Consider the following 27,544-nt stretch of genomic DNA (forward strand, 5'->3'; position numbering starts at 1 on the left):
GATGGGTCGGACACGACTTCGCAACTAACAACAACAACTGTACCAAAAAGGGGTCAGCAGTCATGGCTTTTTTTTTTCATTTTCCCTTTTATCCTACATTCTTTTTACGTTTTTACCTTGTGGTGACGCGCAAGAATTTGTTCACCTCTCTTTAAGATACTTTTTTTAAAAAAACTGCCTTCTACAATCTGGATGCCCTGAACACGTGCGGATTGAATTACCAGAATTATGAACATGTTTGCCAGGGGATTCTGGAAGTGTACTGGTTGGAAAGACGGCGATTTGGAGTATAACGGCTGAAATAATTGCAAAAATGCTAAAGGGAGTTCTGGTGTGCTGTTGCGTAATTGCAAATTTGGTCAGCGTGACTTAAATCGCTAGACACTTCCAGGCAGAAGAACTTAAAATGTAGAAACCACAGAAAACATGAGATTGTCTTTATTTACAATATGTACATGGAGATCGGATAGCTCTGCTTCCCGTGCTGAGGAATCGCATCCGACAGCTTGAAGAATATATATTTTTAAATAATCCCTTTAGAGGAAGTAAACTCTTGGCAGCATTGCTCAGGGATGCGAAGAAAAAAAAACACGTTTAGTCCCTTCTTACATAGAAAATATTATAGCCAAGTTCTATCATCCCTCCAATTAGCAGAATCCAAAGAGGAATAAAGACATAAGAAAGTTTCATTACAGTAAATTGTTCCAGTTTTGCGCAGAGCGCCAGACAGAAGGCCATCTTTAGCAGCATGGCTGTCAAGTGCCAAGCTTTCTTCTTGAGATTCTGAGAGCCGTTGCGAGGATCGTAGCCGGACTTACAGCGGCGAGCCATTTTCACAATGATCATCACGAGAAGAATCGTATCGAATATCCAAACTGGAATAAAGATGAGAAACCAGTTCCACGGTGCCTTTTCGTCCAGTTTTAACACCAACATGATCAGGAACAGTAAAGTAAAGAGCCAGGTGAGTAGCACTCTCTGGGCCAAGGACATTCTCATTTAAACAGCCTCGGTAGGTCAGTAGCCGGAACAGAAAAAATACGGCCTAGAATAAAGGAAAGAGAAAAAAAAATAGGACGATGGGTAGAAGACACCCCACTTATGCCCGTCCTTAAAGCTTTTTTTTTTTTATAAGTGAACATTGTGAACTAAGAATTTTTGCTTTGATGAGTTCTACAAAACGACAGGAAATTCTACTTGTTGCATTTCATTCATTTGGCCTTGCCCTGCAGATTATTGTAATAAACAAATTTCCTTGAGGGACAGCCAAGCTGAAAATTTGGCAGAGGGGGGGCAGATAGGTATGGTGGTTAAGGCATCAGATTAGAAAGCAGAAGATGCTTTAGTCCAGGGGTCTTCAAGCTTGGCCCTTTTATGACTTGTGGACTTCAACTCCCAGAATTCCTCAGCCAGGCGTGCCTGGCTGAGGAATTCTGGGAGTTGAAGTCCACAAGTCATAAAAGGGCCAAGCTTGAAGACCCCTGCTTTAGTCTTACCTTATGCATGAAAGCCAGGTGGGTGACTTTGGGTCAACCCATCTCACATGATTTTGTTGTGGGGAAACTAAGAGAAGGAAAGACTGTTAGGCATGTTTGCCGCTTTCAGTAACCTATAAAGTAATAAAGGTGAGATAAAAATCCAAAACTCTGATAACCTCAACTAAACGATTCTCCAGGACCAGCAGATTAGCCCTCATTTTACAAAACTCAAGTTTCCTAAGTGTGAATAGCTGCACTTTTAGCTTAGCAGAATGATTAGAGAGACCTGCTTCTGTTATTCAGCTGCCTAACAATACTGGCCCTCTTCAATTTTTGGTACTCGTCAGGAATCAAATATATGTATTTTTTTTTATCATCATCTAGTTCTCTATTTTGTTCTGGAGATTATTGGTGTGATCATTAAAAATAGCACGGCCCTGATGGCAGACGACGATACAAGTTCTGTATCTTAATTAGCCGGAGAACTTATAATAAGTATCTATGCTTTATTGGATTTAGGGCTGTGGGAGAATTTTCACTCTGCCCTCATTTTCCCAGGTTTAAAAAGCTGTTATCGAAGATAAGAAATATAAATGACTCAAGCCCAAGTAATTTAAAAAGGCTTGACTTAGTTCCTATCACTATGCTTCTCTTAAAGGAAAGTAGAGCAGCTTCTGCAACAAAGGCGCTTATATCCATTATCAAACAGCATATTTTTATTTTTTTTAAATTTTAATTCCATTTATATCCCGCCCTGAGTCTTCGGAGAAGGGCGGGATATAAATGAAATTAAAATAAAATAAAATAAATAAATAAATAAATTATATAATAATAATAATAATAATAATAATAATAATAATAATAATAATAATAATAATAATAATAATAATAATAAAAAAAAACCAGTTTTCTTGCAGACGAGCTGAACCTGTGCCGCTTTCGCACCACGCAGCTCTCTCTCTCTCTCTCTCCTGGGGGGGGGGGAAAGAGCCCCCCCACCCCCCCTTCAGGCCCAGCACAGCCTGGAACAGGGGTAGGCAACCTCGGCTCTTTTAGGACTCCTGGACTTCAACTCCCAGAATTCCTCAGTCAGCTCTGCTGACTGAGGAATTCTGGGAGTTGAAGTCCAGGAGTCCTAAAAGAGCCGAGGTTGCCTACCCCTGGCCTGGAAGAAGCCGAGCCCGCCTCCCCTCTCCGCCCCGTCCCCCAACCGAGGTCGGGCTGCTCCGGGCAGGGAGACTTCGGGACTGTTTAACGCTCCTCCTCCCGGTTTACCCGCCTCAAAGCCGGCCTGGCCCCCCTCCAAGCCGCCTTTCCCCGTCCCGCGGCGGAAAGGCGGCCAAGCAGGGAAGCCTTGGCCTTCCCGAGGAGCCCGGCCGGGCCCTCTTGACCCGCGTCTCGGCCTGCCGGAAGGCCCCGTGCGGAGAGGCCGCTACTCACCCGCCTCAGGACCCCATGGGCGGCCGCCACCCGACGCCGCTCTAGGACGGCAGCGCAGCCTCGTCGGCCAGAAGGAGGAGACAGAGAGAGAGGCCCGCCTCTGGAAAGCGGCGCCTGCCCATAGGCCGCCCGGCTTCTCCTTCGCGGCGCTCTCATCGGCTGGCGGGGCTGTCTGTCATCCCGCCTGGCTCCTCCCTTCCTCTTTCTTTTTTTCCTCCCTCCCTCCCGCCCTATTCGGGAGCCCCGCTGCCTATCAGAATCGTTTCCCTTCAAGCCCCTCCCACTCTCTCACCCCCCCCCCCACAGCCGGAGCTGTCATTTCCCTTCGGCTGCTTTTGCCGGGCTGTCTGTCATCCCGCCTGGCTCCTCCCTTTCTCTTTTTTTTTTCCTCCCTCCCTCCCTCCCTATTCGGGAGCCCCGCTGCCTATCAGAATCGTTTCCCTTCAAGCCCCTCCCACCCCCACGGCCGGAGCTGTCATGTCCCTTCGGCTGCTTTTGCCGGGCTGTCTGTCACCCCGCCTGGCTCCTCCCTTCCTCTTTTTTTTCCTCCCGCTCCCTCCCTATTCGGGAGCCCCGCTGCCTATCAGAATCGTTTCCCTTCAAGCCCCTCCCACTCTCTCACCCCCCCCCCCCACAGCCGGAGCTGTCATTTCCCTTCGGCTGGTTTTGCCGGGCTGTCTGTCATCCCGCCTGGCTCCTCCCTTCCTCTTTTTTTTTTTTCCTCCCTCCCTCCCTCCCTATTCGGGAGCCCCGCTGCCTATCAGAATCGTTTCCCTTCAAGCCCCTCCCACTCTCTCACCCCCCCCCACCCCCCCACCGCCGGAGCTGTCATGTCCCTTCGGCTGCTTTTGCCGGGCTGTCTGTCATCCCGCCTGGCTCCTCCCTTCCTCTTTTTTTTTTTTCCTCCCGCTCCCTCCCTATTCGGGAGCCCCGCTGCCTATCAGAATCGTTTCCCTTCAAGCCCCTCCCACTCTCTCACCCCCCACCCACCCACCCACCCACCCCAAGCTGTCATTTCCCTTCGGCTGCTTTGGCCTCCCGGGAAACTCCACCCACCATCCCGCCCGTCAGCCAAGCCAAGCCGAGCCAGCCTCCTAGGCCGCGCCCCCTTCTCTCTCCCTCTCTCTGTCGTCACGGCTTTCTCGGCCAATCGAGAGCGCGGGGAGGCTTTTCGAGCGCGGCGGGGCCCTGCTTCCGCCCCGCCCCCTCGAGGAGGAGGAGGAGGAGGAGAAAGGGGGCGGGGCGATCTGAGCCCGGATTGGCGCGCCGTCCTTCCACGGCGGCTGTTGCTGCGGCCGCTTTTCCTCCCTCCCCCTCCCTCCGTCCCTCCCCCCCCCGCCTCGGGAGCGCGCGCTCCCCAGCCAGCTCGGGAGCAATTGCCCGGCGCGCGCGCGCTGCTCCTTCCCGGCTCTGCAGAGGCTGGCTGGCTGGAGCGGGTGAGGGGGGGGCGGGTTCCTACCGCCCCTCGCCCGCCAGCGAAGAACCGGTGAGTGCCCCCGCCCTGCAGCGGGGAGGGGAGGGGAGGGGAGGGGGGGCGATCGCCGCCGGGGAGGAGGAGGAGGAGGAGGAGGAGGAGAGGGGGGGGGCTGATGCACGTGCGCGGAGGATGCAAAGCCAGGAAAGCGTTGGGGGGGGGAGTTTGTCCTTGCAGGAGGGCGACGTGGCTGGCGAGGGGTTGGGGTGGGGGGGCTGGCTGGCTGCTTGCCAGAGAGAGGAAGAGGGGGGGGGGCTGCACGCTTGCCTCGGAGGGTTAGGGTCTCTCGGCTGCTTTGCCACCCCCCCTCCTTGCAGGGAGGGAGGAAGGGATGCAAAGGTCAGGAGGTTCCAGACCCCCTCCCCCCGTAGAAGGGGGTCTCGGCTGCTTTGCCCCCTTGCAGGGAGGGAGGAGGGGATGCAAAGGTCAGCAGGGGGTCCAGGACCCCCCCCCAGAAGGGGATCTCGGCTGCTTTGCCCCCTTGCAGGGAGGTAAGAGGGGATGCAAAGGTCAGCAGGGGGTCCAGGACCCCCCCCAGAAGGGGATCTCGGCTGCTTTGCCCCCTTGCAGGGAGGGAGGAGGGGATGCAAAGGTCAGCAGGGGGTCCAGGACCCCCCCCCCAGAAGGGGGTCTCGGGTGCTTTGCCCCCTTGCAGGGAGGTAAGAGGGGATGCAAAGGTCAGGGGGTTCCAGACCCCTCTCAAGAAGGGGGTCTCGGCTGCTTTGCCCCCTTGCAGGGAGGTAGGAGGGGATGCAAAGGTCAGCAGGGGGTCCAGGACCCCCCCCCAGAAGGGGGTCTAGGCTGCTTTGCCCCCTTGCAGGGAGATAGGGGATGCAAAGGTCAGGGGGCTCCAGCCCCCCCCCCCCCGTAGAAGGGGGTCTCGGCTGCTTTGCCCCCTTGCAGGGAGGGAGGAGGGGATGCAAAGGTCAGCAGGGGGCTCCAGCCCCCCCCCCGTAGAAGGGGGTCTCAGCTGTTTTTCCCCCTTGCAGGGAGGTGGGAAGGGATGCAAAGATCAGGAGGTGACTCCACCCGCCTGCCTCCCCCCCCCCCCCCCGAAGGCGGCCTTGGAGGCTTTGCCCCCTTGCAGAAAGATGGGTGTGTGTGTGCCAAGTTCAGGCACGGCTGAATATATATATAAAAATTCCGAAGACTCAGGGCGGCTTACAAGCTTAGCAGTAGCCTTCATTCTATGTATATGCCTGCTTATTAGGGCTTTCACACACACCCCAAGCGGCATTATTACAAAGTCAGCTTAATTGCCCCCAACAATCTGGGTCCTCATTTTACCTACCTGGGAAGGATGGAAGGCTGAGTCAACCTTGAGCCTGGTGGGACTCGAACCTGCACTAATTGCAGGCAGCTGGTGTTACTTAAGGAGGCGTTAGCCCACTTATAAAGGGGAGTTGGCTGCTTGGCCCCTTGCATGGAGGTTGGAGGGGACATGCAGGTCAGTAAGGGCCTTCAGGTTCTCCTAGGACTGGATCTCGGCTGCTTTGTCCCCTCGCAGGGAGTTGGGAAGGGATGCAAAGATCAGGAGGGGGGGCTCCACCCCCCGCCCCACCCCCACACAAGGGAGTCTTGGCTGCTTTGCCGCCTTGCGGGGGGGATGGGATGGGACGGGCACAGTCAGGACTCCCCTGGCAGCTTCCCTGCAATTGCATTAGCACACCTGCTTGGTGAGCTCCACACCTGCCTGGATCCTTCCCACGGAAGCAACCCAGAAAGGTGCAAGTTTGGTCCAGCATGCCGAGCAAGTGGCAAGTAGATCCTGATGGAAAATCCGCAGGTCTGCTTCCTCCTGGCTGATCGAGTGAGTTGTTTGGTGGGTTTTTTCTTCTTGTTGTTTTGTTTTGTTTTTTGCTGCCCTGGCTGAAACTGACTCTTGGGCAACCTACAATTCCCATCTCTGTAATTCAGATGGAAAAAAAAAGGGATAGCAAAGCAGCACTAATTACAATCATCTGCGGTAAGGAAACTACCGAGAAAATGGTAATTAAAGGTAAAGGTTCCCCCGCACATGCGTGCTAGTCGTTTCTAGGGGCCGGTGCTCATCTCTGTTTCAAAGCCGAAGAGCCAGCGCTTGTCCGAGGACGTCTCCGTGGTCATGTGGCCGGCATGACTAGACGCCAAAGGCGCACGGAACGCTGTTACCTTCCCACCGGAGTGGTCCCTATTTTTCTACTTGCATTTTTACGTGCTTTCGAACTGCTAGGTTGGCAGAAGCTGGGACGGGTAACAGGCGCTCGCTCTGCTACGCGGTAGTCGGGATTCGACCCGCCAAACTGCCGACCTTCTGATCGACAAGCTCAGCGTCCTAACCCACTGAGCCACCGTGTCCCTAAATTACGCTTATGTAAATGCAGCCCGTTTTGGGGTGAAGGCAGGACAGGGGTTATTTCAGTAAGCAGATGAAGCAAGATGTTGGGTGATGTCTCCTGTGTTCATCTCCAATTGGCCCTGCCTGGTAGCGCTTTTCAGGGTGAGTGCCAAGATCTAGATAGTCAGCTTGCTCTGTGTGGAAATAAGGAATCTTTAAGCTTGATTGGGCAATTCTATCCTGGGGTGTCTGTCTTGAACTTTAGACGCTGAGAGAAAAGAGGTTCTTGACTTCCCACCTTTCTAGAAAGAGTTTGGGGGGGGAAAATTCAGAGAAGAGCAACTAAGATGATCAAAGGTCTGAAGACTAAAACATAACGGAGAACAGCTGCAGGATTTGGGTCTGGCTAGTGTAAGGAAAAAAAGAAATAGGGGAGACATGATAGCAGTGTTCCAGTATCTGAGGGGCAGGTGGGGAGGGGGCAGGTTGTTCACCAAAGCACCAGAGAGGGGAGGACAAGAAACTACGGTTGGAAACTGATCCAAGAGAGAAGCAACCTGGAACTAAGGAGAAACTTCCTGACATTGAGGACAATCAACCAGTGGAACAGCTTGCCCCCAGAAATCGTGGGCGCTCCATCACTGGAGGCTTTTAAGAAGGAGACTGGACATCCACCTGTCTGAGACAATATAGGTTCTCCTGCTCAAGCAAGAAGACCTCCAAGGCCTCTTGCAGCTCTATTTCTATTCTAGAGGGTGATCACTTGGTTGGAAGAACTCCGTAACCTCCGTGACTTTGGGAGTGACCCTTGCAAAGAACTCGAAGTTACGATTACCATTGAAAGTGAGATTAAAATGAGAGAGGTGGACTCTAGAGGCTTGAGGAAAGCCCACTCCCCTAAGAATAACTGAATAACGGAGTTGGAGGGGACTTTGAGGTCTTCTAGGAGACCCTCCCTACACCATTTCAGACAAACAGTTGTCCCAAACCTCCATGGATGGAGCATCCACAGCTTCCGGAGACAAAGTTGTTCTGCTGATTAATTGTTCTCAGTGCCAGGAAATTTCTCCTTAGTTCTAGGTTGCTTCTCTCCTTGATTAGTTTCCATCCGTGGCTTCTCGTCCTGGTGCTTCGGAGAGATCAGAAATCAAATTGGGCAAAAGACTGTGGCCAAAAGCTGCCATCTGCAGAAACGTTTCAAAACGTTTGAGGGCCATATAAGATTTCCTAGTTGGGATGTATCTCTCTGGTTACTGTAGGGCAAAAGAAAAATCTTCACAAATCATCTAGAAACCCCATCTGAGTAGACTGAAGCTTCAACAGAGCCAGGAATAGAATAGAATAGAATAGAATAGAATAGAATAGAATAGAATAGAGCTGGAAGGGACCTTGGAGGTCGTCTAGTCCAGCCCCCTGCTCCAGCAGGAGAACCTATACCATCTCAGACAAGTGATTGTCCAGTCTCTTCTTAAAAATCTCCAGGGATGGAGCGCCCACAATTTCTGCAGGCAAGCTGTAGCTCAACTTTTTCACCAGGATGCATGTAGTTGGACTGTTGGAATAGCAAAAGCGTGAACCGAAGGAAACGCGGAATTCTGCGAAGCAGAAAGACAGCGCGTTAAAGCAAACAAGGCATGGCAGAAGGCTTGCTTCTTCTGCTGAGGAATCTTTATAAAGAAAAGAAGCTGTCATAAGAACTGAATTTTTGAGGAGCGGAGGAGGAGAAGACTCGGAAAGGGAATGAAAGGAGGATGTGTATCGTCAGAGCTTTTGTTTAATTGATGCGCAGGTAATTTCAGCCCGCTTGCTTCCTGAACTCACAGATGTCAGCCTAAAAGATGGCAGATAGTTTTGTTTTATTGGGCTTAAGAGTGAAGTTGGGAGAGTGAAGTTGAGAAGAAGGATGGAGAAAATGAACCCCAGAGAGAACGTCAATTGCAAAGTTATAAGAGATCACAAAGGAGAAATCTTAAAGTAGGGTTTTCTTCCAGTGATAACTATAAAAGCTGGACATTGAGAGAAAACGAGAGAAAGAATGCAGAAATTTTGGAGTGTAAATAATTTGGAGATGTCCATAAATACTATGCACTGTGTGGAGATTCTTATCAATTGATCCCGGATGAAATGAAGGTAGGCTGAGGTAGTTGGCAGGAATTTCACCTGACTTGAAGGCACTTAAATATTCGATTATTTACATTTCTGTTGCTATTTTGTCTCAGGGAGCTTGCTTTTCCCTTATCTTCTGCATCTTTCCAGTCCAGAGGTATTTATCTCTGCTCCATATATTCAGAGAAATTCAGGAAGACTTGATAAGTAGATATACTGCAGAGAGGTAGGAAAAAAGTTATCTGTCGTAACTACTTTCAGGGAATTTTGCCCTTTATATATGTGCATATATATTGCCGGAAGAAATATCAACAACCTAAGATATGCAGATGATACCACTCTAATGGCAGAAAGTGAAGAAGAACTAAAGAGCCTCTTGTTGCAAGTGAAGAAGGAGAGTGCAAAAGTTGGGTTGAAACTAAACATTAAGAAAACTAAGATCACGGCATCCGGCCCTCTCAATTCCTGGCAAATAGATGGGGAAGAAATGGAGGTAGTGACAGATTTTATTTTCCTGGGCTCCAAGATCACTGCAGATGGGGACTGCAGCCAAGAAATTAAAAGACGCTTGCTCCTGGGGAGGAAAGCCATGGCCAATCTAGACAGCACACTAAAAAGCAGAGACATCACCCTGTCAACAAAAGTGCGTATAGTCAAGGCTATGGTCTTCCCAGTTGCAATGTATGGCTGTGAAAGTTGGACCATAAGAAAGGCTGAGCGCCAAAGAATGGAGGCCTTTGAACTATGGTGCTGGAGAAGACTCCTGCGAGTCCCTTGGACTGCAAGGCGATCAAACCGGTCGGTCCTAAAGGAGATCAACCCTGACTGCTCTTTGGAAGGCCAGATCCTGAAGCTAAAACTCAAATCCTTTGGCCACCTAATGAGAAGGAAGGACTCCCTGGAGAAGAGCCTCATGCTGGGAAAGGTTGAGGGCAAGAGAAGAAGGGGACGGCAGGGAAGGAGGTGGCTGGATGGAGTCACTGAAGCAGTAGGCGTGAGCCTAAAGGGACTCCAGAAGATGGTAAAGGACAGGAAGGCCTGGAGGAACATTGTCCATAGGGTCGTGATGGATCGGACACAACTTCACAGCTAACAACAACAATATGTGCATTTAAGGGCATCAGAGGAGTTGAATGTTGGGTCATCATCTCTTCCCCCTCCTCTTCCTCATTCTGTCCATCTCCTTCTCCTTCCTGTGTATCTCCTCCTCTTCCTCCTCCCCGCTTTCCTTTCTCTTCTCTCTTCTCCTTCTATCTCCTGCCCCCTCCTCCTCTCCTCCTCCCTCTCCCTTTTCCTCCTTTTCTCCTTCTGTCTATCTCCCCCACCCTCTCCTCTTCCCTCTCCTTCTGTCTATCCTCCTTTTCCTCCCCCCTGTCTCCTCCTTTCTCCTCCTCCTTCCTGTCTTTCTGCTCCTTCTATTTATCTCCTCCTCCCAAGTTTTTTTTGGCCCTTGAAGAATTATTATTATTATTTTTTTGCCACCGGCCTCTTTACAAAATTAAAAGCTCTACACATTTGCACCTTGCCTTTTTCACCCCTTCTCACTCCCTGTTCACCTCTTGCTCCCTCTTTGGATGTAGACCAGGGCTTTTCAACCAGTGGTACGGGGTACCACCTGTGGTCCATTGGCACCTGGCAGGCGGTACATGACCATCCTAGATAAGTGGTAGCGGGGGAGGGGAATGAGCTGAACCGGTGGCAGCACCGCACAAGCCTGAGCGAGAGATGGCTGGAGCTGCAGGGCTGTCAGGGCTCAGCGGAAGCGCCAGGATCAGCACCAGGCTCCAGCTGGAGCTCGGCGCTGATCCTGGCGCTTCTGCTGAGCCCAGAAGAAGCGCCGATCAGCTGGAATGTTGCAGCCTCTCCAGGGTCTTCTGATTTACATTCAGATGCTTGGCAAATGATTCATATTTATGACGGTCACAGTGTCCCAGGGTCATGTGAAGTGACCAAAACTTTCTGCAACCACCCAGCAGAGGGGGGAAATATAAACCTCGGACAGGAGGAAGAGTGCCGTCGGGCGGGCAGGCAGTTCCAAATTCTTTTTTCCCCCAAGTTCTCTCTCCATTAAGCCCCAATAGAAAAGTCTCTTGTTTTATCTTTGTAATCCGTTTAAGAAACTTCTGCATTTAGATATGAAGCCTGCTCCAATATTGATGTTACATACTGTATGCTGACAGCAGCAAAAATACTCTGGGCACGAAAATGGAAGGATACTTTGATTTCCCACAATGGGCACATGGTTGCAAAAAGTTGACGGAGTTAGCGGAGATGGCTAAATTGACTGCTTTGATTGAAGGGGCGGGGTGGGTGGGTGGGGGAAACCACAATTACTTTTGTTTCTACCTGGAAACCGCTTCTGGACTTTGTGCTTGAGGTGGGGAAAAAATATATGAAACTTTGAATTTGGGTTTTGCTGATTGGATGGTTTGTTGTGATGGAAATGGCCAGCATATATTATTATGGAAAAGTAAAAAAGTGAGGTGGTAGATTCTGTTGCGCCAAAAAGAGTCGAAAATCGATGCTTTCTTTCCCTTGTTCTTTTTATCCTACACTTTTCCCTCTTTTTCTTCTCCTTCTCTTCCCCCCCAATTATTCTCATTTTTTTTCTTTGTATTTCTGTGTTTTAGATGTTGACAAACTAATAAAAACTTGTAACCACTGCAAATCAAAACCTCAAGGGATATGGTGGGTCCTTTGATCTTCTTGCACCCGAGTAGTTCCTCTAGTGAATCATGAACAGATAATCTACGACTTGCAAGTGTTTGTTTAGTGAACGGACTTACGACTATTTTTCACACGTATGACCATTGCAGCGTCCCCATAAAATAGGGCAAAACTCACTTAACAAATCTTGTGTAAAATTGTGGTCATAAGTCAAGGACTACCTATACATTAAGAAACTCCTGTGAATTATGTACCTTAAAGCAGAATTTGGCGTGAGTCTGCTTGTTTATCCACTATGTCCACTGGGATTTACTTCCTAATTGCATTATGTTTCAAATTTAATTACATTTAGTTGTAAACTGGACACGATCCAGTGCAAAAATTAACTGCATCAAATTCTTTGCCCTGAATGCAAATAACTAGGCAAGAGTGGTGGATATTTTTTTTAAAAAAAAATTAACTTGAACATTTTAACAATGCATCTTATTCTGAAAAATACTGTAGTTCATTGTTTCTGGCACTTGAAGATGGGTGGACTTCAACTCCCAAAATTCTCTAGCCAGCTGGCTGGAGATTTCTGGGAGTTGATGTCCACCCATCTTCAAGTGCCTGAGGTGTTCATTCTACAATCTGTGAGTAAGACTGTAAGCAGACAAATCAAATGCTTGAATAGATCTGTAGCATTGCTTACAACGAAGCCAGGAGAGCTTTTACTAAAATCAATAAGATCTTTTCCTGCCATTAATTTAATACCTCTGCTTAGTTTTTTACTTGGTTCAATTCATATTAATCTGATTTGAGCTTGGACATATTCTGCTCCTAGGGCTTTCATTCCAGAAATTGACATCTTCATGAATTTTAAGTGCCTTCGTGTTCTTGTTTCATGACCTTTATAAAGCAAAGAATTCAAGCGGTCAAACATTTTTTTGTTTTCCTGTTCAAGCAGGAATTTTGACTGAAAAAACCCGTCGATTCTGCTGCTCTTCTGTCAATTTGAGTTGGTTGTCCCTCACTAACTCACTTATGCTTATGCAGTGACCTTCAGATTCGGATACGACCTCCGTACCTAAGATCAGTTTTAGAGCAATGAATACAGCAAGGCTAGTCCTGTTGGCCAAGGGAAGGTCCCTAGCTTCTGAAGATCGTTCAGACCTCCCAGCCTAGGACATGAGGGAAGAAAGCCAGATGAGATAAGAGTTTGCCTGGGAATCTTCTAAGTAGAAAGCAGAAACCAGGGCAGACTTCAAAGTGAGTCTTTTTCAGCCCTTGATGTTGTTATGGAGAGCCACCATGGAATAATTAGAAAGCCTGCTGGATTTTCTTCCCGGAGAAGCAAGTAGATAATGGAAGGGGGGAAAAATGTCCACCCTGCACCTTTAGAACATGTAGTTCAAGGCAACACAACCAGAGATGGGGGCATTTAAAACATAGAACGTGGAATAACAGAGTTGGAAGGGACCTTGGAGGTCTTCTAGTCCAACCCCCTGCTCAAGCAGGAGACCCTATGCCATTTTAGGCAAACGATTGTCCAGTCTCTTTTTGAAAGCCTCCAGTGATGGGGCACCCACAACGTCTGAAGGCAAGCTATTCCATTGCTTGATTGCTCTCACCATTAGGAAATTTCTGCTTAGTTCTAGGTTGCTTCTCTCCTTGATTAGTTTCCATCATTTGTTTCTTGCCCTTTGGTGCCTTGGAGAATTGGCTGACCCCCTCGTCTTTGTAAGAGCCCCTCAAATATTGGAAGACTGCTACCATCTCTCTCTTAGTTCTTCTTTTCATTAGACTAGACTTGCCCAGTCAAAACAAGTCAGTTTATTACTTCCAAATGGCCAGAAACAGTAAAGTATCCAATTGTAGGCTACTTATATACATACATACATAAAATGCACTCAGCATGATCTAATAATGAATAAGAACACATAATAAACATAATTTTAAAAAGTATTGTTAAAAGAGATGAACGGATGCAGACAAGTCATGGTACAATGTTGACATAGCCATTAGTTTAGCAATTGACTGTTAACCAGCAAAATAAAATGCCTCATCGGTAGTTATTATTAAAGTTTGGATATATTCTACCGACATGTAATAAACGATGTCATCTGGACTTTTTGCAATCTCCTATAACAGGGGTCTTCAAACTTGGCCCTTTTATGACATGGACTTCAACTCCCAGAATTCAACGTGCCTGGCTGTGGAATTCTGGGAGTTGAAGTCCACAAGTCATAAAAGGGCCAAGTTTGAAGACCCTTGTCCTATAAGTTAGGCTATAAGTTATATATACCCTGTCTATTTTGGCAATGGTTTGCTCTCCAAGCTTGTTCCAATTTAGTTTCTGGACGTTTCATTACCGGACTAGGTAACATCATCAGCAGGATGTATAAATGTTTTGCGTGCCAGTGTGTGGTCAGCTAGTCTTGGGATTGGTGGTTGGTTTGGAGCTATATTTAAATCCTGAGCGGCTGATTGGTTCTCTTGTTAGTAGGTCGTTCCAATAGTCTGGTTTCTTAACATATTCATATTCATACACATTCTATGTCTATTAGACTAAAATGTCTATTAGTAGACAGTTGCAGCCCAGGATGGGACAATTCGCCACAGCCAACTCGCCAGAGGACACAACTCACTGAGGGACAATTCAACAATTCAGTTTAATTATTTAAAATTTCATTTTGTCCCTCTTTCTTCAATGAGTCTATTCCGCTCTTTCTTTGACATTAGTGTAACTAACTGTCCCATGGCGGGTTGGCTGTGATGAGTTGTCTGTGGCGAGTTGTCATAGACCCATTGCAGCCATTGCACCCAAGCCCATCATTTGAGTCCTGATGCGTAAACACCCTTGAACACTGAACTGTGTGTTGGACCTTGGCAACAGGAGATCAAGCTTGTTTTCCAGGAAGAATTAAGTGTGGGGAATAGTAAGTTATTTGGAATGTCTCTTTCTAAAAATAATTGTTATATATAGAGATTCCATTTCTACCAAGCGTCCATTTTTGCCTTCGGCTTACAGCGTGACGCTACCCCCAGTGACTCTTTTTTCCCTTGTTTTTTTTTCTTCTCAAAATTAAACAATCCAGACATTGTGGGAAAAAATGTTATTGTTATTATTTCCCAGGGTTGCATCAGGCACAGAAAGAAAGAAAGAAAGAAAGAAAGAAAGAAAGAAAGAAAGAAAGAAAGAGGGCTTGCCACATTTTCCTACAAAACCGGGAACAAAATCATGTGAACAGAGAATGGAATCCCTCTTGCGCTATGAATATATATAATTTATGACCTGACATTTCAGCTTGTTTAGCCGAACCCAATTCGTGGATAAGGAAGGTTTGCAAATAACATCCTCCATGAAAATATGTCCCGAATGAGAAAAACGTTTGTTATTACGGATGGTTTTGCAATGAAATCTCCAAATCCTGCTCCTTTCTGTGCGTGGGCAAGTTTGGCAACATTTTATCATCTTGAAAGCAGGTTTGGGTACCCTACAAGGAGGAAAGCTATTTGCGTATATTTATATTTAGAACGGCTGGGTAGACCGTTCAGAAAGCTTCACCTAAAAAGTTGTAACAAAAGTTTAAATGTGTTTATTGAAACGGGCTAATAAACGCCGTAAATCCTGTGGGCTAGAAGTCAGATAGGATGGAATTTCCTTGAGTTGAGGGTTGGGCTTAGAATTGAGAGTTGACAATCGTACTTTTGAATTTTAGTGAGGGGGAAAAAAAGTGCATTTAATAATAACACTTCAGGGATCAGCCCTCCGGAGGTTTTCAGAATGAATATATAGGTAGCCCAACGTCGTGTTGCTAAGCGAGACATTTGGGAAGTGAGCGTTGCCCCATTTTGCGGCTTTTCTTGCCACGGGGGTTAAGTGAATCACTGCAGTGGTTAAGATGGTGTGGGAAGAATCCAGAGACAGAAATATTGGGGGGAATATTAAAAAGGCAGAATATATTTCCCCAAAGGAATAATGGAGAAGGTCTTAAAAAAAAAAAGACAGACCAGCCCCTAGGCCAGGGGTAGGCAACCATGGCTCTTTTATGACTCGTGGACTTCAACTCCCAGAATTCCCGAGCCAGCATGGCTCAGCATGGAAACCTCTTCATTTCCCCTCAGCGTGGCTGGCTCAGGAATTCTGGGAGTTGAAGTCCACGAGTCATAAAAAAGCCAAGGTTGCCTACCCCTGCCCTAGGCCTAGGCCGCTTTATGACTGGTGGACTCCAACTCCCAGAATTCCTGAGGGGAAAGGGAGAGGTTTTCATGCTGAGCCATGTTGGCTGAGGAATTCTGGGAGTTGAAGTCCACGAGTCATAAAAGAGCCAAGGTGGCCTACCCCTGCTATAAAGTCATAAAGCGGCCTAGGCCTAGGCTAGGGGTAGGCAACCTTGGCCCTTTTATGACTCGTGAACTTCAACTCCCAGAATTCCTCAGCCAGCCACGCTGAGGGAAAAGGGAGAGGTTTCCAAGGTGAGCCATGCTGGCTCAGGAATTCTGGGAGTTGAAGTCCACGAGTCATAAAAGGGCCAAGGTTGCCTACCCCTGCCCTAGGCCTAGGCCGTTTTATGACTTGTGGACCTCAACTGCCAGAATTCCTCAGCCAGCCATGCTGAGGGGAAAGGGAGAGGTTTCCAAGCTGAGCCATGCTCTGCTCAGGAATTCTGGGAGTTGAAGTCCACGAGTCATAAAAGAGCCAAGGTTGCCCGCCCCTGCCCTAGGCAGAGGCCAGCTTTTAGAAATGCAAATTCAGTAATCCATTCAGGAAGAATGGAGCCAGGAAGCTAGAAATTAGGAAGACGAAGACCCATAAAAATCTACATAACCCCACCCAACTTCTAAGGACAGGAGACATAATAGGATGAACCCACCAAAACCAAAAGGACACACTCAGACTCAGGTCAAAGTACATGACACAGGAAATACAAAACCTCAAAACAGGAACAGGAAAAGAACCTCAAGAGCCCCAGAAGGTATAAAAGCCCACCATTCCCTACTATATGTGTCAGTTTTTTCCAGAGCCATCTTTCTGTCTAGCTCTCCTCTTCAATAAACTGCAACTTTCTTTCTAAAGCAGTCTCCATTTTGATTATTCCAGGCTTGGACTGGACCCTGGTGAAGATTTTTCCTTTGGCAATAGTAATCTCTGAATCTGGCTTCCCCATTGACTTTGCTTGTCGGAAGGTCGCAAAAGGGGATCGCGTGATCCCCTGGGACACGGCAACCGTCATAAATGCCAGTCTGTTGCCAAGCGTCTGAATTTTGATCGTGCGACCGGAGGGATATTGCGATGGTTGTGTGAAAAACAGCGTAAGCCGCTTTTTTCCACTGCCCTAGTAAGTTTGAACAGCCACTAAAAGACTTCCAGTAGCTTCATTAAACTCAGCCTATCAGGTCTTGAGTACGTCTTCAAATTTATCTTCGCTTTTCTGTACCGCAAACTGTAGTTCCTTGAAAAACCTACGGAATTTTTTTTTTGCTTAAGCGGTATGGCACACTGTCCTTTCTAAATTGTTTACAGCATTAACAATTTACATATCGTTTTTTTTTAATACATAGCTCTCCAAGGAGACCGTGTGTGTGTGTGTGTGTGTGTGTGTGTGTGTGTGTGTGAATGTTAGCTGAGAATGATTGATGCACCATATGTATAATGACACAGTAGAGGGATAGACGTAAATATTGCAGAACAAGGAACTTACCATCATAGTTTCAAATCAATTAACAAAGCTGTACTTGTACGGGCAAAATACTGCTATTCATGGAACTGCTGGCAAAGGACACCGAAGAAGAAATAGGAAGTCTTATTTTTTCCCCCTAACTAGCGTTCTGGATGAACAATCTTCCCCACCGTTGAGTGGCTTTCTTCAAAAACAAGAACCTTACTGTCAACTAAGGAGACATTTCCTGCCAGTTAGAACAATCAGTGGAACGGCTTGCCCCCAGAAGTTGTGGGTGCTCCATCACTTTCAAGAAGAGATTTGGAGAGCCATTGATCCAGAATGGTGTAAGGTCTTCTGCTTGGACTAGAAGACCTCCAAGGTCCCTGCCAACGCTGTTATTCTGTTACGCTCTTAATTCAGAAACACTCTCCCTTTTACTCCAGGGGTTTTTCAAACTTGGCCCTTTGATGACTTGTGGACTACAACTCCCAGAATTCCTCAGCCAGGCACGCTGGCTGAGGAATTCTGGGAGTTGAAGTCCACAAGTCATCAAAGGGCCAAGTTTGAAGACCTCTACTTTACTCTTTCTGGGGGATGCGAGGTTTCTTCTTCTTCCCAATCATTTGACACAGTCAGCATCTTCTACTTCCTATACAGGAATGGAGAAGTTGTGGGCGCTCCAACACTGGAAATTTTTATGAAGAGAGTGGACAACCATTTGTCTAAAATGGTATTGGGCTTCCTGCCTGAGCAGGAGGTTGTACTAGAACAGGGATCCCCAACCTGTGGGCAGCGGGACAGGCTGGCCAGTGTGCGCGCACACCCCCTCACTTGTGTTAGCGCCACGGCTGTGGGGCACAAAAACAGGATGCTGTGCCTCGGAGTGTGAAAATGGGACACCACTACTGCGCCTCAGGGCACGAAAACAGGACGCCACCATGCCAGAGGGTGCAAAAACGGGCTGCCGTTGCGCTGCAAAGCGCAAAAACAGCCGCGCCGTGGGGGTGCAAAAACAACGCAGTACATCATGCAAGAACGGGACAGGGCTAGCGAGGATCACCCGAGCGCTAGCTCTGCCCCTTTTGCAGTGCACATGTGCTTGTGGCCCCTTGCGTGTGCACACGTATGTAAATGCTTCCCCCTCCCTTTTCCTCTTGTCCACCAACCGGCAAAAGGTTGGTGAACTTTGGACTAGAAGACCTCCAAGGTCCGTTCTACTTTTTTTTTTTATACAATTTCCTAAATAAGTTCTTGAATAGATCCTTATATGTTGTTACAATACAAAAAAAAGAGGAATGGAAAGATAATTCAGTTTGAATCATCATCATCATCATCTCACATATTAAATGTGAAACAGTTTCAACTTTATCGTTGCAAAGTTGAAACTGTTTCACATTTAATATGTGAATTTATTGTTTATTATTATTATTATTGTTATTATTATTATTATTATTATTATTATTATTATTATTATTATTATTATTATTACCTAGGATGCTGGCAGCAACCCGTGTCAACCATTAGTGCCAGTCAATTTGAGTGTTCAGTTGACTTTCACGTTTTATGAATAAAAAATTATATAATAATAATAATGTTGAAAGGGACCTTGGAGGTCATCTAGTCCAACCCCCTGCTCAGGCAGGAAACCCTATACAATTTAAGACAAATGGCTGTCCAGTTTCTTCTTAAAAACTTCCACTGGTGGAGCATCCAATTGTCCTCACTGTCAGGAAATTTCTCCTTAGTTCTAGGTTGCTTCTCTCCTTGATTAAGTAGTAGCGAGTCTTGAAAAGCAGGTAGTCCTCGGCTTAATGACCACAAAGGAGCCCACAATTTCTGCTACTAAGCGAGGCATTTGTTCAGCCTTTTACAACCTTTCCGGCCACAGTTGTTAAGTGAATCAATGCGGTTGATAATTTAGTCACACGGCTCTTAAGTGAATCTGGCTTCCCCCATGACTTTGCTTGTCAGATGTTTTGCAAAACATGATCACATGACTCTGGGACAGTGCGACCGTCATAAATATGAGTCAGTTGCCAAAGCGTCCCAATTTTCATCACGTGACCGAGGCGATGGTTGTAAGTGTGAAAAATGGTCATAAGTCCATTTGTTTGGGTGCCGTGGTAACTTTTGAACGGTCGCTAAATGAACTGTAATGACGTCCTCACGTACGGCTTGATTAAGCAAGGATGAAAAATCGTAACATTTTCATTGTTCACAAATGTTTGCCTAAAGATGGCCCCTTTTCCATTTATTTGGCAAAGGATTTCTCGTAAGCGTTAACAAAGCAAGAGCCGTGTAAATATGAACAAGGCAGGTAAGCTTTGGACAAACAAAATCCGGAATTCAGCAGTGCATATTGCTATTCCTTATTAAAATGACTCATTGTTAAGAATGAAGTCAACATTACTGAAAAATGCCTGGAGCTACGTGTGTGTCGTCAGGATTCTTCCCGGCGGGCTGTTGGAGGCAATTAAATATCTAAAAGTAAAATATGTTTTTAATGTTTAAATAGAGGAGGACTGAGCTGTACCACTGAACCGTCTTTTTGTGACTCTAGGAAAAACTAATTGTACCACTGCTGGAATAATAATGTATTAATAATAAGGTTGGAAGGGACCTTGGAGGTCATCTAGTCCAACCCCCTGCTCAGGCAGGAAACCCTACACCATTTCATGCAAATGGCTGTCCAGTCTCTTCTTAAAAACTTCCAGTGTTGGAGCATCCACAGCTTCTGGAGGCAGGTTGTTCCACTGGTTAGTTGTTCTAACAATTTGACCTTTATGCCGCACGTATATTAAAGAGAGGCTTTGTCAGGTGGAATGACAGGTTAGAGACACCTTGTCCTGCAGGAGGTCTCCCTAAAGATCAGCACAAACTTCATCTCCGCCCGTAAACTAAAAATCAAATGAGTAACGTGCAAATGAAATATAAACATTTACAGATAATCTAAAGCAGGGGTCCCCAACCTGTGACTTGCTGCTGCCCTCTAGTGGGCCGTGAGGAGTTTGCAACCGGTCCGTGGAAACGGCTGGTGAGCACATGCATGCACCTCTTGCGAGCAGCGGGTGAGTGCAGGAGTGAGCGCTCCACTTAAGCGAGCGGTAGGCGCAACTGCACGCTGTTCACGCATGCATGCGTGCTTACCGGCTGCTCGTGTGGAGCCATCCTCTCTCCCCTCCCCGCTGGTCCGCAAAGCTGGAAACCTTGGGGAACTCTGATTAAAGCTTGATTGTTTGTGGCTGCTGTGAGAGAGTTATAGTAATAAAAATAGAGTTGGAAGGGACCTTGGAGGTCATCTAGTCCAACCGCCTGCTCAGGCAGGAAACCTATACCATTTCAGACAAATGGTTGTCCAGTCTCTTCTTAAAAACTTCCAGTGTTGGAGCATCCACAGGTTCTGGAGGCAGGTTGTTCCACTGGTTAATTGTCCTCACTGTCAGGAGGTTTCTCCTTAGTTCTAGGTTGATTCTCTCCTTGTTTAGTTTCCATCCATGGCTTCTTGTCCTGCCTTCAGGTGCTTCAGAGAATAGCTTGACTGCTTCTTCTTTGGGGCAGCCCCTAAGATATTGGAGCACTGCTATCATGTCACCCCTCGTATCCAAAACAAAGGGCCTGGCCAGGGAGCAATGGAATGAAGTACAGGTAGTCCTCAATTTGCAACAGTTCATTTAGTCCCCTCCCTCCCTCCCTCCCTCTTTTCCGTCCTCCCTTCCTTTCTTCCCTCCCTCCCTCCTTTTCTTACTATTCCTCTCTTATCCCCTTTCTCATTCTCCTTTCTGCTGGCACAGAGGTTAGAAGGAAGTATTGCAGGCTAATTCTGCCGACTGCCAGCAGTTCGATCCTCACCAGCTCAAGGTTGGCTAAGCCTTCCCTCCTTCCGAGGTCAGTAAAACGAGGACCCAGATCGTTGGGGGGCAAATGGCTGACTCTGGAAACCGCTTAGAGAGGGCTGGAAAGCACTGTGAAGCAGTATACAAGTCTACGTGCTATTGCTCTTCCTTCCTTCCTTCCTTCCTTCCTTCCTTCCTTCCTTCCTTCCTTCCTTCCTTCCTTCCTTCCTTCCTTCCTTCCTTCCTTCCCTCCCTCCCTCCCTCCCTCCCTCCTTCCCTCCCTCCCTCCCTCCCTCCCTCCTTTTCTTCCTATTCCTCTCTTATTCCCTTTCTCATTCTCCTTTCTGCTGGCACAGAGGTTAGAAGGAAGCATTGCAGGCTAATTCTGCCGACTGCCAGCAGTTCGATCCTCACCAGCTCAAGGTTGGCTCAGCCTTCCCTCCTTCCGAGGTCAGTAAAACGAGGACCCAGATCGTTGGGGGGCAAATGGCTGACTCTGGAAACCGCTTAGAGAGGGCTGGAAAGCACTGTGAAGCAGTATACAAGTCTACGTGCTATTGCTCTTCCTTCCTTCCTTCCTTCCTTCCTTCCTTCCTTCCTTCCTTCCTTCCTTCCTTCCTTCCTTCCCTCCCTCCCTCCCTCCCTCCCTCCCTCCTTTTCTTCCTATTCCTCTCTTATTCCCTTTCTCATTCTCCTTTCTGCTGGCACAGAGGTTAGAAGGAAGCATTGCAGGCTAATTCTGCCGACTGCCAGCAGTTCGATCCTCACCAGCTCAAGGTTGGCTCAGCCTTCCCTCCTTCCGAGGTCAGTAAAACGAGGACCCAGATCATTGGGGGGGGGGGCAAATTGCCGACTCTGTAAACCCCTTAGAGAGGGCACTGTAAAGCACAGTGAAGCGGTATATAAGTCTTAAGTGCTATGGCTGTTTTACTCGTGTCAATTTCAACTTGCTGTGTTTCCCAGTAAATTGGAATTCTTTGGGAAGGATACGGATGCCTTTTGCTGCATCGGGAATGGTTGTTCTTGTGTCCTTAAGGCTGGGCGTGGTGTTAATGGTAAGAAAAGGAATGTTCGGATCCAGCTGCCGAAGGGAAGGTTTTCTGTGCCAGAGGTTTTTATGCTGACTCCTGATTTCGCCTCTCCCAAAGTTGTGGATTTGACAGGCTTTATTTGAGTTACAGTGCCAGACTTCCCACGAAGCAGAATCAACCACCGTGCTGGCCACAAATGGAATGAGAAATATAATTTCGACATATGCGGAGGTCACCGGCATGGAGAACACCCTCAATAACATAACCGTTTATGGTTTTGCGGGATATTGCATGCAAGTAGTTTCAGGCACGCCACCGTATTTTTTAATTAGAAAGTTGTACAGCTACTCCTCGGCTTACGGCCACAGTGGACCCCAAAGTTTCTGTTGTGAAGGGAGACTTTTGTGAAGTGAATTTTGCGCCCTTTTGCGACCTTTCTGGCCTCGGTTGTTAAGTGAAGCGCTGCTGTCGTTACCGTGGTTGTTCGATGAATCTGGCTTCCCCATTGGCCTCGTTCGTCGCAAAAGCGGATCGCATTCGTTTGGGATACTGCGACCGTCATAAATATGAGTCAGTTACCGAGGGACTGAATTTTGATCACGTGACCACGGTGTGTGTGTGTGTGTGTGTGTGTGTGTGTGCGCGCTGCAATGGTTGTAAGTGTGGAAAACAGCCATAAGTCCCTTTTTTCAGTGCCGTTGTAACTCTGAACGGTCGCTAAATGAACTGTTGTAAGTCGAGGACTGCTTGTAATCGGAACAGATGCATCCGGATCGCTGATTTTTTTTTTTTTTTTGCTATCACCTGGTTCTACCTGGTACAAAATGAGGTCCTTACCTTACATTTCGACGTTTCGTCATGCTAACATTTATTTAGCGTTGCATGTTCCCTGTGCAACTCTAAATAAATATTCCCGCAAGTCGCCCGGCGTTGTTGTTCTTCTTTTTCTTCTTCTTCTTCTTTTTTTTTTTTGAATATTTTGCAGCTGTGTCATCCACCACCTACAAAATAAATTTCTTTTTCCTCTCCTCGACGCTCGGAGCTTTCAAGCTGTTGCTCGCCCACTTCCTCCGAGGCCTCCTGAAGCCTTTTCTTGTTTTCAGATTGTTCAGCAGAGAAACTTTTTGAGACTCGGCCCGCTTGCGGAGGGTTAGGGTTCGAGAACCGAGAAGGCGTGCGCTTAGGGACAGCTACATTCGGCAAGGTGAGCCGGCGAGCTGTTGGACGGCTGATCTGATCCGCTTTTGCCGTCTTCTGAAGGAGAGAGCTGGGTACGGAAATGTCTTCTCGAGGTCCCTTTTTTTTCTTTTTCTTTTTTTTTCTTTTCAGTCTGAGTTTTGGATATTTTTTTTTTTAAAACTAGGGCTTGGAGAGATCTTGAGTTTTGATGCGAGGGGCTTGGCGCCCGGCGCTGAAAGTTCAGCTCGCCCCCAGATGTGGGATGAACAGAAGCCACCCAGAACAGACTGTACTCATTTTGAAAGAGACGGTACATTTTGCATCGTGGCTTCGTCCCTGTAGTGATATGCTATCTTGTGCCTGGGGAACACGGAGGGGAATTGGTGTTTTTCTGATGCCTTAGACAGGCCCAGGGGAACGTCAACAGCAGTTCTTCCAGAAGGTCTCCATTCAGTGACCTTCTGACGGTCGTCCCGTACGGGCGCAGAATGTGCACGTGGGAACGTGCCAATAACCATCCAGAGAATCGGCCCAAGCGACACGTCGCCTCTCTTTCTCTCCCCAATCTGTATTTTTTTTTCAAGCAGAGCAGAAATCATTAAGCTCTCTTAAAGAGGCTTATCGGGCATCCCAGTAAAATATGTGCTTGACTAGATCATCGTTCTAGCCATCCGTACTTGCCGTCAATCCATCTTGTTTCAGGTCTCTTACAGGGGCGCCTTTTGATCAAGTGGGGTCCATTGTTCTTCTTCCTATGTGACCGGCTCATTTCCATTTCAGATCTTTTCCTCTCTTGATGATATTGTTACATTTTTGTTTGTTCTCTAGCTCAGCGGCCCTCAACTTACTGGGCACCGGGGACCGGTTTCGTGGAGAAAGGTTTTTCCACGGACCGGAAGGGGCGTGGTTTTGAGTGGTGTCCGCATCCGGCAAATGGGATTTTGCTTGTTTGTGCGGATCGGTTGCTGGTGTGCCGTGGATTGGTAGAGGTCCATGGCCCGGGGGTTGGGGACCCCTGTTCTAGTCCATGTGCAGATCTTTCTATCTTGTTTTGTGATGAATAAATAAAATTCAACAAATAAGGTACCACAAGTGTGATGCTCGCTCCAAATTGTTTCTTTTCCAAATCAAGTTTGTAGTGGCACACCGGCTGTAATCATCACTTGCATAGCACAAGGAAAATTTTAAGTAGCTCAGTGGAAGGATACTTAAGTTCCAGCATGAGCTCGAAGCATTGTTAGAGACCCCACTTCATGGTCTGTTCCTGTTGTTCCCCTCTGGGAGGAGGTTTCAGAGTATTTATACCCAATTCTGCAGCAGCTTTGCTCCTTAGGGAATCTGTCTTGTAAATTTGCGACATTCTTTTTTCTTGCCATGTATATGTATACATCCCAACTAGACTGTGTTGTTTGTCTGTGTCATATATGTGTGAGTATGCGGGTATATGCATAATCTTTTGTCATGTTTATGTAGTGTATATTGGAGGTGGTTACCCTTTGCGAGCTGAATGCAACGAAATTTCATTTTAATGTATGCTGATTAGTGTACATTTAAAGTGACAACAAAGTTCTGTTCTATTCTTTCTATTCTATTCTATTCTATTCTATTCTATTCTATTCTATTCTATTCTATTCTATTCTATTCTATTCTATTCTATTCTATTCTATTCTATTCTTTGATGGGACAGAAAGTGATGTGACTTGATAATCAATAACTTCCCAAGAATGGAATTTTTTGCACCTTTATGATCCTTTTGTCCAACGTTTACCACTTTTTACCAGCACTGATGATGTTACCTAGATGGGTAATGAAATGTCTACAAGAAAACCGCCGAGCTCAGAGAACGCCAAGGCTCCTTCAGCTTAGCACTTTATTTCCCTTAGTGTTTGTCCCATTGAACACGGATTGTGTATCTCCTACCTAAGAGTTGGAGCTGAGCTGCCATGGGGAGAATGGATACAAGGAGATCTGCCCTTGGGTCCAAGCCAGGTTTCATTTTACAATGCAGATCTTGTGTTTATTAGCAACACAGCTGTTTATTCTGAAGGAAACTGGTTAGTTGCTTCCTTTGGAACCCCGTTAAAAATCTGAAGTTCTCCATTCCTGTGCCGGAAGTAGATGCAGTTGACTGTGTCAAATAATTGGGAAGAAGAAACCTCAAATCCCCCAGAAAGAGTAAAGGGAGTTTGTTTCTGAATTAAGAGTGTAATAGAATAGGGGACTGGAGGCTAAAACATATAAAGAACGCTTGCTGGAATTGGGCATGTCTAGTTTAATGAAGAGAAGGATGAGGGGGGACATGATAGCAGTTGTTCCAGTATCTCAGGGGCTGCCCCAAAGAAGAGGGAGTCAGGACAAGAAGCAACAGATGGAAACTAACCAAGGAGAGAAGCAACGTAGAACTAAGGAGAAATTTCCTGATAATGTGGACAATTAACCAGTGGAACTACCTGCCTCCAGAAGTTGTGAATGCGCCAACACTGGAAGTTTTTAAGAAGAAACTGGACAGCCATTTCTCTGAAATGCTATAGGGTTTCCTGCCTGAGTAGGAGGTTGGGCTAGATGATCTCCAAGGTCCCTTCCTCCTCCTCCTCCTCCTCCTCCTCCTCATTATTATTATTATTATTATTATTATTATTATTATTATTATTATTATTATTATTGGGACCTTGGAGGTCTTCTAGTCAAACTCCGTGAACAAGCAGGAGACCTTACACCATTCTAGACCAATGGCTCTCCAATCTCTTCTTGAAGTTGATGGAGCACCCACAACTTCTAGAGGCAAGCCGTCCCACTGATTAATGGTTGTCATTGTCAGGAAATTTCTCCTTAGTTCTAAGTTGGATCTCTCCTTGATAGGTTTCCATCCTTTAAGAATATTGTGAAATAGAAAATCATCCTCATCTAAAAATCACAAGTAGAATCTGAGACACGATTGGCTTTATTCATAACATTTCAACTTGGGTTAAATCAGGGGTCTTCAAACTCGGCCCTTTGATGACTTGTGGACCTCAACTCCCAGAATTCCTCAGCCAGGCATGCCTGGCTGAGGAATTCTAGGAGTTGAAGTCCACAAGTCATCAAAGGGCCGAGTTTGAAGACCCCTGCTTGTGGACTTCAACTCCCAGAATTCCTTAGCTAGGCATGCTGGCTGAGGAATTCTGGGAGTCAAAGTCCACAAGTCATCAAAGGGCCGAGTTTGAAGACCCCTGCTTGTGGACTCCAACTCCCAGAATTCCTTAGCTAGGCATGCTGGCTGAGGAATTCTGGGAGTTGAAGTCCACAAGTCATCAAAGGGCCGAGTTTGAAGACCCCTGGGTGAAATAGTTATCCCCATGGCTATTAAATTAGTCATTGACAACATTTGACAGATTAATCGGCCGTCTGGATTGAAATTAAAACATCACGCTTGCTTTAGTTGAAATTCTAAGGTTCAACTTGTGTTGTCTTTTTTCTCTGCAGCCTAAATTCTGTATAAATGCCACAGAATAAATGGCATCCAAAGTGACAGATGCTATTGTCTGGTACCAGAAAAAGGTAAGAATTTTTTTTCCCTAGTGTGAAATTATTGGTTCTAAAACAAATTATATCCTGGCCTAAGACGGATTACAAGTAATCCTTGATTTATAACAGTTCATTTTAATGACTGTTCCAAGTTACAGCGGCACTGGAAAAAGGTGAACTTTTGCCCGCTCTTCACAATGACCACGGTTACGTCATCCCCGCGATCGCACGATCAAAATCCAGACGCCCGGGAACTGACTCACATTTATGACGGCCGCAGCGTTCCACAGGGGGTGTCACGTGAGACCCCCCCTTTGGCAACCATCAGACAAGCAAAGTCAACGGGCGAATCCAGATTCACTTAACAACTGTGGCAAGGAAGGTCGTAAAACGGGGCGAAATTCACTTAGCAAATGTCTCGCTTAAGCAACAGGAAATCTGGGCTCAATTGTCGTAAGTTGAGGACTGCCCGCACTTAGTCCGACTCCTGTGTATTTGTGCTGTGGTGCTGTCTGCTGTTTTTCAAGGTTCGCTCCAGCTTTGAACGAAATTTATACTCCGCTGTATTCTGCGAAATAGTCTTCGTGCAACTAGGAGACTTGTTAAGCCAGCCTCTTAGTATCTTCTGCGTTGAGTATATATATATATTTTAATTCCATTTATATCCCGCCCTTCTCCGAAGACTCAGGGCGGCTTACAAGCTACCTAAATGTTTAAACAGGCTTGTTTTTAAAGATTGGGCATAGCCTAGCAGCTTTTAGTTCCTTGAAATCATCTGCTAAGGATTTAATCCAGGCAGTCCTCAATTTACAACAGTTCACTTAGCGACCCTTCAAAGTTACGACGGCACGGAAAAAAGGGACTCGTGAC

The 27,544-nt window shown here is 46.8% G+C and overlaps 2 protein-coding genes across 5 annotated transcripts in view; one reads left to right on the top strand and one right to left on the bottom strand.

The window, feature by feature from the left end:
- Window positions 1–416: 416 nt before the first annotated feature.
- Window positions 417–3,057, bottom strand: TMEM60 (transmembrane protein 60). Of its 2 annotated transcripts, XM_083365534.1 has the most exons (3): window positions 2,919–2,959; window positions 1,497–1,609; window positions 417–1,045 (listed from the first exon to the last, which is right to left on the bottom strand). In XM_083365534.1, the coding sequence occupies exon 3, from the start codon at window positions 997–999 to the stop codon at window positions 595–597; it is 405 nt and encodes a 134-aa protein (XP_083221660.1). In that variant the 5' UTR covers window positions 1,000–1,045; window positions 1,497–1,609; window positions 2,919–2,959; the 3' UTR covers window positions 417–594. The 2 variants fall into 2 exon arrangements, with proteins under 2 accessions (XP_083221660.1, XP_083221659.1); XM_083365533.1 differs by lacking the exon at window positions 1,497–1,609 and having other exon boundaries at window positions 2,919–3,057.
- A 1,209-nt stretch (window positions 3,058–4,266) lies between these two features.
- PHTF2 (putative homeodomain transcription factor 2) overlaps window positions 4,267–27,544 on the top strand; it is a 70,028-nt gene continuing 46,750 nt past the window's right edge. Inside the window, exons 1-3 of one of the 3 annotated variants that reach the window (XM_083366273.1) lie at window positions 22,448–23,262; window positions 23,355–23,480; window positions 26,633–26,707. In XM_083366273.1, the coding sequence (XP_083222399.1) occupies window positions 26,663–26,707 (45 nt within the window). In that variant the 5' untranslated portion in view covers window positions 22,448–23,262; window positions 23,355–23,480; window positions 26,633–26,662. Of the gene's footprint in view, window positions 4,405–22,447; window positions 23,263–23,354; window positions 23,481–26,632; window positions 26,708–27,544 lie in introns of those variants that run through there. The other 2 variants (XM_083366274.1, XM_083366272.1) reach the window with 2 other exon arrangements.

The sequence above is a fragment of the Vipera ursinii genome, assembly GCF_947247035.1.
Source record: "Vipera ursinii genome assembly, chromosome: 6".
In the NCBI taxonomy this organism is placed as follows: domain Eukaryota; kingdom Metazoa; phylum Chordata; class Lepidosauria; order Squamata; family Viperidae; genus Vipera; species Vipera ursinii.